General features: G+C 41.4%; 1 protein-coding gene across 1 annotated transcript in view; it reads left to right on the forward strand.

Moving 5' to 3' along the window:
* The window catches only part of OXCT1 (3-oxoacid CoA-transferase 1), a 137,494-nt gene that overhangs the window by 17,090 nt on the left and 107,988 nt on the right, over positions 1–12,416 (forward strand). Inside the window, exons 4-5 of the mRNA XM_045439252.1 lie at positions 4,108–4,243; positions 8,057–8,206. Of these exons, the coding sequence (XP_045295208.1) occupies positions 4,108–4,243; positions 8,057–8,206 (286 nt within the window). The remainder of the gene's footprint in view (positions 1–4,107; positions 4,244–8,056; positions 8,207–12,416) is intronic.

A 12,416-nucleotide genomic window follows, 5' to 3' on the forward strand; every position in this document is an offset into this window, starting at 1 on the left:
TTAGGTATTAGGGGCAAACAGGGAGAATGCATTGTGTGGGAGTGTGGGGAAGAACTACCTTTCCAAGAGACAGGGAATCTGAGGTGATTGGCGCCCCCTAGTGCCAATCGCATTATTAGTCTTGAGGGGATTGGCTCCGTATCTCAAAAGTACACTCTTGAAAATACTTCTTTAGGCTTTAGTTTTCTTTTGAATCAAGCGAGGATAAATCACGTAACTATTCTTTTATGCTCCTGGTGCATCGGAAATGTTATCAGATTCATTACTGGAGGCTAGAACTGTAAACACGTTTAGCAAATGGTTACTTGGACTGCTTTGAGGAATTCAGTGTGTCTGGGCTGCCTGGTGGAGGTTAGAGGCTTGGAAATGCAACATGCTGAGAATTAGGAGTCAGCTGAGCAGGATGGGCACTTGTGAGCATGAGGAGTGGGGGGATGGGTGAGTGAAGTGGAGGTGGGAGAAAAGGAGGTTGTTAGAAGAAACGTCAGTGGTTTGTCACACAAGGAACTGTACGTACTTATCCCTGTCCTAGTCAAACAAGGGGATGTCACTAGGGATCAGTAGACTAATTTTACACCAGTCCATTCTCCCACTATGTTCCATTGCCAGAGTCAGAATTCTGGGGTGGGTCTGTATCTACACCAAGTCTGTGAGTGATTTTACCCTAATTATCCCTTGATTTGTCTCTTTTTCTCCACTTCTGTTGTTGCTACTTAGTTCAGAACCCCGTCTTTGCTTGTTTGGATTATTTCGAGCCTTTTAACTGATCTCCCTGCCTTTTTTTTTTTTTTTTTTTTTTTTAAATCACTGAACCTCTCTGATTGTATACCCTGTCATTTTCCACTGAAAATTATTCACAAGGTCTCCCATGTCCTTCAGGATGCAATCCTAATTCCTTGGTGTGACTCATGTGACAGGTGACAAGCTGGCCTGCCATGCACCTGTCTTGCTCACTTCTGCTTTCGATCCATACTGTGGTCGCGTTCAGCATGCAGCCAGTCACACCACTGTGCACCTTTGCAAAGCTGCCCATCTGCCTCTTTGGCTCATCACTTCCACACCTCTACTCCTCTCTCAAAGACTTTTTTCTTCAAGTCTGTTGTTCCAGTGTCACTTTCCGTAAGCTTATTCTGACCTCTTACTCCTCTCTGTTGGGTGACCTTCAGTGTTCTCATCACACTTGATGTAGACCTCTCTTAGCATATCTCTCCCTCTATTGTAATCATAGGGTTCCTTGTTTATTTCTTGATATCTTAGAGTTTCCCCTGGCCTAGGACCCACATAGCCCTGGGGTGCAGGAACAACTTGGTAAATGACTGTTGGATGAGTGAGCCACGTAGAAGCCCACGCTCCACAGGAGAGAGGCCATCGGAGCACTAAGGGGATTAGGAGGGAGAGATCATGAATGAAGTCTTCTGTTTCTGGGAGGAACTCTGGCTTTATCACGATATTCGTCCTTTAAAGTGGCTTTATTGTAGCATAATACAGAGTAACGTAGAAAAGTGCTTATATCACAGGTGTAAAGTTTGAAAAATTTTTATAGGCTGCAGACCCATGTAACCAACCCCCAGCTTCTTTAAATGGAACATGACCAGTATACCAGAAAGCCCTCCTCATGCTGCTTCTAGTCACTTTTCCTTTCCCACCACTGAACTTAACCGTTATCGTACTTCTGATCTTATACATTAGTTTTGTCTGACTTTGAACTTCATATAGAAGGAATAATTCAGTAAGTACTCTTTTGTGGTTCTTTTGCTTGACATTTTGTCTATCTGTGAGAGTCATCCATTGTTGCCAGGGGTTGTGGATGATTCATTCTCCTTGCTCTGTGGCATTCCAACATGTGGCGATACCACAGTTTGTCTATTCTGCTGTTGGGTAATATTGAGGAGGCTCCAGTTTTTTGGCCATCAGGAACAGTGCTACTGTTTTTGTTGTTTGATGAACGTAAGTGTGCATTGCTGTTGGATATAGACCCAGGGGGGGAATTGCTGACATAGCATATCCCTATGTCCAACATTAATAGAAACTGCTAATAATTTTTCAAAAGCGGTTGGGGGACGCCTGAGTAGCTCAGTTGGTTAAGCGCCCGACACTTGATCTCTGTTCAGGTCATGATCTCCCGGTTTGTGAGGTCAAGCCCTATGTCGGGCTCTGTACTAACAGCATGGAGCCTGCTTGGGATTCTCTCTCTCCCTCTCTCTGCCCCTTCCCTGCCTGCAATATCTTTCTCTTTCTCTCTCTCAAAATAAATAAATCAACTTAAAAAAAAAAAAAGTGGTTGGATCAGTTTACATTCCCCTCCTCATATGTGAGAGTTCTGGGTGTTTCACATTCTTTCCAACACTTGGTATTTCCTTGTTTTAAATTTAGCCATTCTTTCATGTTTACAGTGGTTCTCATTGTGGTTTTTACCATAGTTCTTATAAAAATAGTTTTATAGCTTAAGTTTAAGCACTCTTCATTATCTTAGAAATGTTTATCTAGTGGTTAGAGCAGTTTTGAAACACTTAAAGAGAGGGATAAAGTGACTAAAAACAGGAAAGTATTCATTCGGTTATTAATCTGTCTTGTCACATTGACTTTGCTTGAAATTCTAGGTGTATTTTGCTTTGAAAAAGAATAGACATAAATAAGAAAGGCACAAACTTAGAAACCTTCACTTAATGAAAAAGCCAATACTATACGCACCATTTCTAAGAAGAAATTGTACTCCAGTGTCAGTTATAGGCTCATATGTGGTAACTAAATGTACCACTCTGGTGAGTGATGTTCATAATAGGGTAGGCTATGCATGTGTGGGGTCAAGGGTATTTGGGAAATCTCTGTACTTTCCTCTCAGTGTAGTTATAAACCTAATACTGCGCTAAAAAAGATAAAGTCTTAAATAAAATTTAAAAGAGAATAAATTGAACTCCAACCTTAGAAATATATTTTTTTAGTTTATTTATTTATTTTGAGAGAGAGAGAATGAGCAGGGGAGGGGCAGAGAGAGAGGGGGACAGAGGATCTGAAGCGGGGTCTGTGCTGACAGCAGAGAGCCCAATGCAGGGCTCCAACTTGCGAACTGTGAAATCATGACCTGAGCCAAAGTCAGACGCTTAAGCCACGGAGCCACCCAGACACCCCTGAACTCTAACCTTAATAGAAATATTAAACCATATTATATAAAACTTACTAGATAACGGATAACAGCATTATTCTTGCTGCCTATAATCTTTTCACTGGTTTGTGATTAATTTCCTGATTTTTTTGTTATTGCTATTAAAAATGTTTAAGTGTTTAAATCTTCTTGACCTAAATATCTGTGATATAGGGAAAATGTTCATAGTTATTTATAGTTTGGGTCCAAATTTCAAGAGTATGCTGTTCTTCTTTCTTTTTTTTTTTTTTTTTTTAATTTTTTTTTTTTTTCAACGTTTATTTATTTTTGGGACAGAGAGAGACAGAGCATGAACAGGGGAGGGGCAGAGAGAGAGGGAGACACAGAATCGGAAACAGGCTCCAGGCTCTGAGCCATCAGCCCAGAGCCCGACGCGGGGCTCGAACTCACGGACCGCGAGATCGTGACCTGGCTGAAGTCGGGCGCTTAACTGACTGTGCCACCCAGGCGCCCCTCTTCTTTCTTTTAAATATGAGAATGCCTTGCTCGCTTTTTGGGACAGAATGAATTTCTCCATTTGGAGCTAGTGCAGATCAGGAGCGTGGCATTGTTTTTGCTTTTACATTTGCCTTCAAAGTGTAAGGCAAGATCCAATTCATCTCTGCTTGTCTTCTACCCTGGCATCACTTTGGAGCAGTGGAAAGAATGAAAGGTGCAGGGTAGACTTGTAGGATTGGTGTGGCTTTGGATACTGGCTGTGTCACCCAAGATCTTGCCAGAAATCACTTAAAGGTTTAGAGCTTTAGTTTCCTCAGCTGTAAAATAAGGGAAGAATAGTTACCTTGCAAGGTTCTTTGGGTGGTGGGGGACTGAGAGAATATGCGTGAAATGCCCGGCAGGAGGGAATCCTTTAAATTAATAACATTTCATGTTTGTGAAGTCTGGGATATTAGTGTTGTCTCTGATATTCCTTTGATTGCAAGCTGCTTGCATTTTTCTTCTAGGGTTGACAACTTTGGCTTGGGCCTTTTACTCCAATCCAAGCAGATAAAACGCATGGTGTCTTCGTACGTTGGGGAAAATGCAGAGTTTGAACGACAGTACTTGAGTGGTGAATTAGAAGTAGAGCTGACACCTCAGGTAAGAAAATTTCTCTGCTTCTCTTACACAGCAGTAACTTATTTTAAAATTTACCTTTTCCCCTTTGGGAATTTTCCTTTGCAAGAGAGGTAAGGCAGAGAGGATTCAGTTTTGCCAGACCAAGGAAATTTGTTTGTGGGTCACACCTGTTGATGTCTAGACTATTATTTTCTGTTGCTGTGCATGGAAAAAAAAAAAAAAAAAAAAAAAGGGAGGTATTTCTAGTAAAAATATCTAGGCTCCAGGATAAATTTTTCAGTTCAGCACTATGATATACATTGTGCTGGAAGCCTGCAGTAGGACTTGCTGAGATGCTGGGGGATTGTCCTGAGAGTCCGTTCCTGTGAATCATAGAATTAGAAATCTGTGAGGAATATGTTCTTGCTGAGACATCAGGAAAGTGGAGCCCATGGAGGATAGAACTGGGTGTGTCCCAGAATAAGTGCTGGAATCAGGGCCCGGGTCTCCAGGGAATTGATGTCAATTACCAAACAAGTCAGTTACTGCAGTTAATCTAGCAAGTCTCCACTCACTTCTTACACTACGTCTTAACTGCTTGAAGAGTTTGTCATAGAGGAAATTTTTGAAGTCATTTGGGTAAAACAGGGCTCTACAGGTTACATGTGCATTTGTCATCTTTTTTTTTTTTTAAGTTTATTTATTTATTTTGAGAGACAAAGCATGGGTCAGGGAGGGGCAGATAGAGGGAGAGAGAGAGAGAGTCCCAAGCAGGCTCTGCAGCATCAGCACAGAGCTCAATGTGGGGCTCAAACCCACAAACCTCAAGATCATGACCTGAGCCAAAGTTGGACACTTAACCGACTGAGCCACCCAGGTGCCCCTAGGCACTTGTCTTCTAATTTGACATCATCTGCCTTCATCTCTGAAATTGAACCCACCACTCTGCTTTATTTTTGTCAACAGAATCATTATTACCGCTAACTTCACTACATTGGTAATGATGTGATTTAGCAGAATTAAAAAAATCAATAATTAACTCTCAGTATATGCTTGTCTAGAGACAGCAATGCAGGGGAGAACCGTCTTGTACCTGAGGCTATACAACATTACGCGGGTCACGGTCAGTCACTCTGCAGTGTTGTTGGGAGTGGTGTTTGTCACAGCCTCCCACTGTGCCTGGCATTTATCTGGTTTTCCTTTAAAATGAAAATAACAAAAGGTATCCTGTCTTAGTCTGCTTGCACTGCCGTAACAAACTAGGTGGCTCACGCAAGAGAAAGTGATTTCTCATTGTTCTGGCAGGTGGGAAGTACAAGATCAAGGTACAGGCTGATGTGATTCTTGGTAGAGGGGAGGAGGGCGGGGAGAGACAGAGGACGCGCACTTGCAAATGAGGACTCTGGGCTCTCTTATTATAAAGACACTAATACTATTGGGTCAGGGCCCTATCCTTATGACTTCATTTAACCTTAATGACTTCCATAAAGGCTGTGTCTCCAGATACAGTCACATGGGGGTTAGGGCTTCAACATATGCATTTGCGGGGGACACAATTCAGTCGATAGCGTATACTTTTCCTCTTCACGTTGTAGGTTGAGATCCCTTTTCCTCTGGGTTGTGGAGCCCTTGAAAATAATTTCAATTACTACTTTTATCTTTTGCATTACCCCTTATTTTGTCAGAGGTCATGTACATGGGTGTTCCTTAGTATTTCTTTTATATTCTTTAAGCTGAAAGAGGTCGGTGTCTCTCTGCCCACTTTGTGCCAGGTACACAGACATCGTCTCTGGCACCTTGTTTTGCAGCCTGTGAGCCAGAGAAGCATTGATAAAATGGTAGGGGTGAGGACTCCCTTTGGGGTTTGGATGCAGGGGGCTGGTGGTACCTGCAGAGAGCCTGTATGTAGAAATTGTCCACTTTTAGGCTCTTGCCCAGATGGACAGAGAGAAGGAATAAAGGTATTCAAGAAGGGTGGGCATAAAAAATATTTTATGGTAGGGGCTGTTATTATGGTTGTTTTGATGGTTTAATTTTGTGAATGTTATTAACTTAAAACAAAATGGAGTTATCTCTGTCCATTAAATGGAATAGAGAAACAGTTATCTGGAAGATTTTCAGTTATGCCTCATATCCTACCTTCCCCAGATTATCCCACCTACTTCAATGACTCAATGTCTGAAGTCCCAACTTTTAGTCCCTGCTTTGAGTTTAGTATTTGAAGGCCCCAGCTAAAGTAGAAATTGTTTTCACAGATAAAGTAGAAATTTGTTTTCTGTATTAACATATTGTCAATACCTAAATCAATTCTTACTACTGAATGGCCAGCCGATTATCTAGCATGAATATGATGTAGCTAGACCATAACAATAGGTTTCAGTGTTAGGGAGGGTATCAGGAAATATTCAGGGCCAGAGTTGTTCCCCTGTGGGGAAAATTGGGTGGAAAAGTAGTTGGGGGAAGGAGGGAGCTAGGGAAATCAGGTTTAAATCTCTGGTACCTAGGAATGTGATAAAGATGATCAAAAGAGGGTACAAGAAACTTTGCATACAGCTGTTTCTACCCGGAGATAGAATTTAAAGTACTCTTAGCTTTTAAAAACCAAATTACTAGGGCATGTGGGTGGCTCAGTTAAGTGTCCGACTTGGGCTCAGGTCATGATCTCATAGTTCATGATTTCAAGCCCCACATTGGTCTCTGTGTTGTCAGCACAGAACTCATTTCAGATCCTCCATTTTCCTCTCTCTCTGCCCCTCCCCTGCTTGCTGTCTCCCTCTTTCTCTCTCAAAAATAAATAAACAAACAAACAAACAGAAAAACCAACAAATTACCTATATGTTGTATAATCTTTGCTTAACTTCGGATTTTTTCTTCATTAGATAATGTGTTAGATGAAATGCTTATAAGAATGTTTTGGAAGGGGCGCCTGGGTGGCTCAGTCGGTTAGGCGTCCGACTTCGGCTCAGGTCACGATCTCCCGGTATGTGGGTTCGAGCCCTGCGTCGGGCTCTGTGCTGACTGCTCAGAACCTGGAGCCTGTTTCCGATTCTGTGTCTCCCTCTCTCTCTGACCCTCCCCCGTACATGCTCTGTCTCTCTCTGTCTCAAAAATAAATAAATGTTAAAAAAAAAAAATTAAAAAAAAAAAAAAAGAATGTTTTGGAATAAAACAAAGTGAACATATTATTATATAATAATGGCATTGTTATCAATGATAAGATTCAGGCTATACCTACATATGGCACACAGTAAAACACAACATTTAAATACATGTTTTTCAATAAATGTAAATTATATACTTCAGGCTTAAAAATTGATTTTAACACATTACAGATAGATTGATGTAGATTATGATGTCAGGAGAGCAGTGGGCGCCAGAAAGCTGAGATCCTGATTATACAAACAAGCAGTTACATTTGAATGTGGGTTAAGAATTGAGAGATTGTTGGGGCACCTGGGTGGCTCAGTTGGTTGAGTGTCTGACTTCAGCTCAGGTCATGATCTCGCCATCCGTGAGTTCAAGCCCCGCGTCGGGCTTTGTGCTGACAGCTCAGAGCCTGGAGCCTGCTGCAGATTTTGTCTCCCTCTCTCTCTGCCCCTCCCCCACTCACGCTGTCTCTCAAAAATGAATAAACGTTAAAAAAAAAGAATTGAGAAATTGTTGTCTAGAGGTGCAGTACTTGTTTTAAATTAATATAGCATACGGTGTTCGTGAAATACAGCAATATACAATGCTCGGTCTGATTTAGAATGATAAACTTCTAGAGAGAGGAACCATGTCTGTACGTGTTTCTGTATCCACATACAGAAGTGTGCTTAATGAACTTTTTATGGTGTGCCGATTGCTCACTCGTAGGGCACGCTTGCGGAGCGGATTCGTGCAGGTGGGGCTGGAGTTCCTGCATTTTACACCAGCACCGGGTACGGGACCCTGGTGCAACAAGGAGGGTCACCGATCAAATACAACAAGGATGGCAGCATTGCCATTGCCAGTAAGCCAAGAGAGGTAAGAAGGACTCTGGTCCAGGTAGCGCTGGGACTCTCTTTCAGTGTAGGATTCCAACCGGACTTAGTGAGTACATAAGGATTAAATCACTTCAGTGTGAGAAGACACTGTCCTTCATTTATGTGAATATGCTAGGTAACATTTCTAGCTAAAACTGAGCATCCTCTAGTAATTAAAATCACATTGGGGCCCCTGGGTGGCGCAGTCGGTTAAGCGTCCGACTTCAGCCAGGTCACGATCTCGCGGTCCGTGAGTTCGAGCCCCGCGTCAGCCTCTGGGCTGATGGCTCGGAGCCTGGAGCCTGTTTCCGATTCTGTGTCTCCCTCTCTCTCTGCCCCTCCCCCGTTCATGCTCTGTCTCTCTCTGTCCCAAAAATAAATAAACGTTGAAAAAAAAAAAATTAAAATCACATAGAGAAACTCGAATAAATAAATGAGAAGAAAAGAAACTGTAATCTATATAAGATGTGTGAGCCAAGATTAGTTTTCTGATAAGTTTTAACAAATGTAAGAGCATTTATAACTTCTGACTATGCTTATGTGGAAGATAGAGTAGATGTGTGATATATATCATAGCAAACTCTTCATGCTCAAGCCCCTACTGAATGTGGATGAAGGAATTAAAAAGAAAAAAAAAAAGACATCGTATGTTTGCATGCAATATTGAAAAGTAGGGGACAGTTGTAATTACATAATAGAACATTTATACCGTCTCCTTTATCCTTCATTTTGTATAGTGGACATACAGAGCTGATGGAGTACTTCAGTTATATTTACAGTGCTGGGTAGGATGGAGTACGCTAGGTAGCTTCACTCACATACTAGAAAAGAATGGAACTCTAGATACAGAAATTTGAGATACTTATATTTGAGCCAGTTTTAAAAATTACACAGGCCGGTATTCCATTACTGTATTTTCAGTGCCTCTTGCTTCTCTCTGGCCACATGGCTCAAGAGCAGTAACACAGGTTTGCAGAAATGCTCAGCTTAGCTCTAAGGAAGTAACAACTTAGTAAATCAAGGGACCTCTTATCACTTACGGCGATTTTTATAAACATTTTTTTTTTTTTTTGCTTATAGGGATGTTAGCTCTGCACCTCCATATTTTGAGAGAAGATAAAAGGTCATTGAACATGCCTCTTGCTGTTCACTGTTTGTCTCTAGCAGTGTCCTCCATCTGGAGCTTTGCCTTTCTGCTTAGAATGACCTATATTGACTCAAAGCTTTGATTAACATTTTTTTTTATATTCTATCTTGCTCCTTTACTACCTAATTAGGTTTAAAAAGTTTTTGACAAAGTAAGACAGGAGTCTAATTATTAAAATGGAGCTTAGTGATGTAGATAATGATGCTCAGAAAAATTGGGTTAATACTTTGAGAGTTTGAGAGTTTGCTAGAAGTTACAGCATTAACTCGCCTTGGGAAAACATAGGATAGACTAGAGTCTGTCCTGAATGCCTGGGTTCATTGTTGCCTGGAGTCAGGTGCACAAACCTAATAGTTTTGTACTTTTGTCTCAATTACCTAGGAATGTGACAAATAATTTCTTGAAATGATTCTTGTTAGCTCTTTACTTCCCCTACTTGTGGTAGAAAGAGGAGGTGAGTAAATGCCTTAATTCAGTGACATTTATTAAGGTCCTACTCTTTGCCAGGCACTAGCCTAAGTATGGTAGAAAAGGCGATGATCTAGACCCAGGCCCCCTCTAGTGGAAGAACTGACAAGGAATGAATTAACAAACACGTAATGTCAGTGATGAAAGTGCTGTGAAGAAAAATCCCGTAGTGTAAGGGCAGAGAGAATGGTCAGTGGCCAGGGAGGTTGTGTTCCAGATTGGGTCCAGGGAAACCTCTCTGAGGAAGTGACAGTTGGTAGATACAGAAATAAAACAAGAGAATGAGTCGGGTGAGGATTATAGGGTTGTGCTTTGGTCAGAAGGAGGAGAGAAGACAAGGTCCTGTGGCAGGATAGCCCAGTTTGTGGAACCAGCAGGACAGTGAGACCGGAACAGCATAAATGAGGCAGAGAGTGGTAGGATGGGAGGCTGAAACGAGGCTGCAGCCAGATCGTGAGTTTGGGTTTTACTGAGTGCAATGAGAGGTTCCGAAGTGGGAGAGTAATGTAGTCCAAGTTCCATTTTGGAAGCATCACTGTGGCTGCTGGGTAGTTTTCTGGTAGGGGTACAAGAGCAGAAGCAGTGAGAGAGCTTAAGAGACTGTTGTATCCATCCAGGTGGGAGTGGAAGTTGTTTAGACTGAGGTGAAACGGTGGAACTTGTGGGGAAGGGGTTGGAATCTAGACATACGTTGATGGCAGAGCTAGTAGGATTTACCAATGGATTGGTTGTGGGCTATGAGGAAAGACAAGAACCAAGCCTGCTGCTTTTTGAGATGGGTGAAGTATGGGGGTGATCAAAGAGCCCTGTCTGGGACTGGGTGCGTTTGACCTGTCCTTTAGGTTCCGGCAGAAGCTGCTCGGTAGTCTCTAGCTTGGGGAGGGTTTAGAGCTGGGATAGGGGATTGGAGCCATCAGTGTGTAGTAGTTAAATCTGTGGAACTGGATGAGTGTCTAGGGCTGGAGTGCAGGTAGAGAAAACCTCTTTTGCATTTGAAGGGTGGGAAGAGTGAAAAGAGAAGCAAAGAAGGGGAAAGTATCTAGTCTGTGAAGAGAAAATCAAGGGGTGTGTGGCAACTTGAAAGATACGGGAGATCTTACAAAGTGGGGAGTGATCAGCACTGTCCCATTGAGAAGAGGTGGCGTAACAGGAGGGGGCATTGAGCCCTGGTGACCTTAAAGAATGATTTTTCTAGGGGTGCCTGGCTGGCTTAGTCAGAAGAGCATGTGACTCTTGATCTCGGAGTCATGAGTTCCTACATTAGGTGTAAAGATTACTTAAATAAACAAACAAACTTGAAAAGAAAAAAAAAAGATTTTTCTGGAAGGGAGGATTTTTCTGGAATGATAGAAATTTGATCAGAGTGGATTTGAGAAAGGGCTGAAAAAAGAGGAAGTGGCGACCAGGGCACACAGAACTCTTTCAAGTGAGTGTAATAGTTAGTATGGCAAAACCAATCCCTCCCCTGTTTTAAAATTTTAGAATGTCAGCACTCAGTAACTGCTGGTTTGTAGACCCATCAGGAAATTGTATAATTAGAATAGGGCAAAAAAAGTCAGTTTTTTCACATTGCCCTGGGTTAGCATATATTTAGATCTGTATGTAGGTTTCCAGATCTGTATGCAACATACTCTCATCTATTATCATTAGTGTTTACAGTAATGACTTTAAAATATACAAGGCTCTTGAAAAAGCTGTATGTTGATGTGCAGTTTATAAATAGCTTTTGTATGACTTATCTAAGTTTCATATCAATAAGATCCTCCATCAGTGATCCCCTAAATTCATTAATATTTTCTAGCAGAAAGTGGGATAAAGCCTTTAAAGAAGCTGTTGATTAAGAAGGGATTTCTGCTTTAAACCATAAAGAAAAGTAACTATACAGAACTTTCTCCTGAAGTTTTCTGTGATATGCATGCAGTTTGTCCACTAGAGGGTGTAGTATGAGCGAGAATGGAGCTCTGCCTTCCTATGGCTCCAATACCGTGTAGGATGGGGCACAGCATTGACGTTGTTTCTTCTTTTCTTTGTTTCAATTCCCAGAGCTAAACCCCCAAGAAGAAAAAAGGAACAAAATGCCATGGCATAGTTTTACTTTATGCTGCTTCTTCCCGCTCCCCTTTCCATGTGCAGTAGAATTAAAAGGCAATACAATACAGAAGTCAATAGCATTCCATTAAACAGTAACAATAGAAATGGAGGTGTAATAGAATAACATAGAACTTTCATAGTAGCATAAAAACACCATGAAGTACCTATGAATAAACCTAAAAAACGTATACAAAGTTTTTTTGGGGGAAGAATTACCAAGCAATTCAAACAAGTAAAAGGAGATTTCAAAAAATATAGGCGTGTATTTAACTCACAGGTGGAAAGATGTGGCACGTCAGTTCTCCAATGTCATCTACAGGTTCTAGGAATTCCAATTAATATCTCAACAGATGGTTATAGATTAATTAGAGATGAATAGATTTTTATAACTATTTTATGTACAAAATACATTGACGATTTTATGAGGCTTATATAGTTTTTTTTCCTGGGGTGGAGGAAATGTTCAATGTATATAACTTATGCACATAAATAATGTGTGCTAACA

Source organism: Leopardus geoffroyi, chromosome A1 (assembly GCF_018350155.1).
Source record: "Leopardus geoffroyi isolate Oge1 chromosome A1, O.geoffroyi_Oge1_pat1.0, whole genome shotgun sequence".
Classification (NCBI taxonomy): domain Eukaryota; kingdom Metazoa; phylum Chordata; class Mammalia; order Carnivora; family Felidae; genus Leopardus; species Leopardus geoffroyi.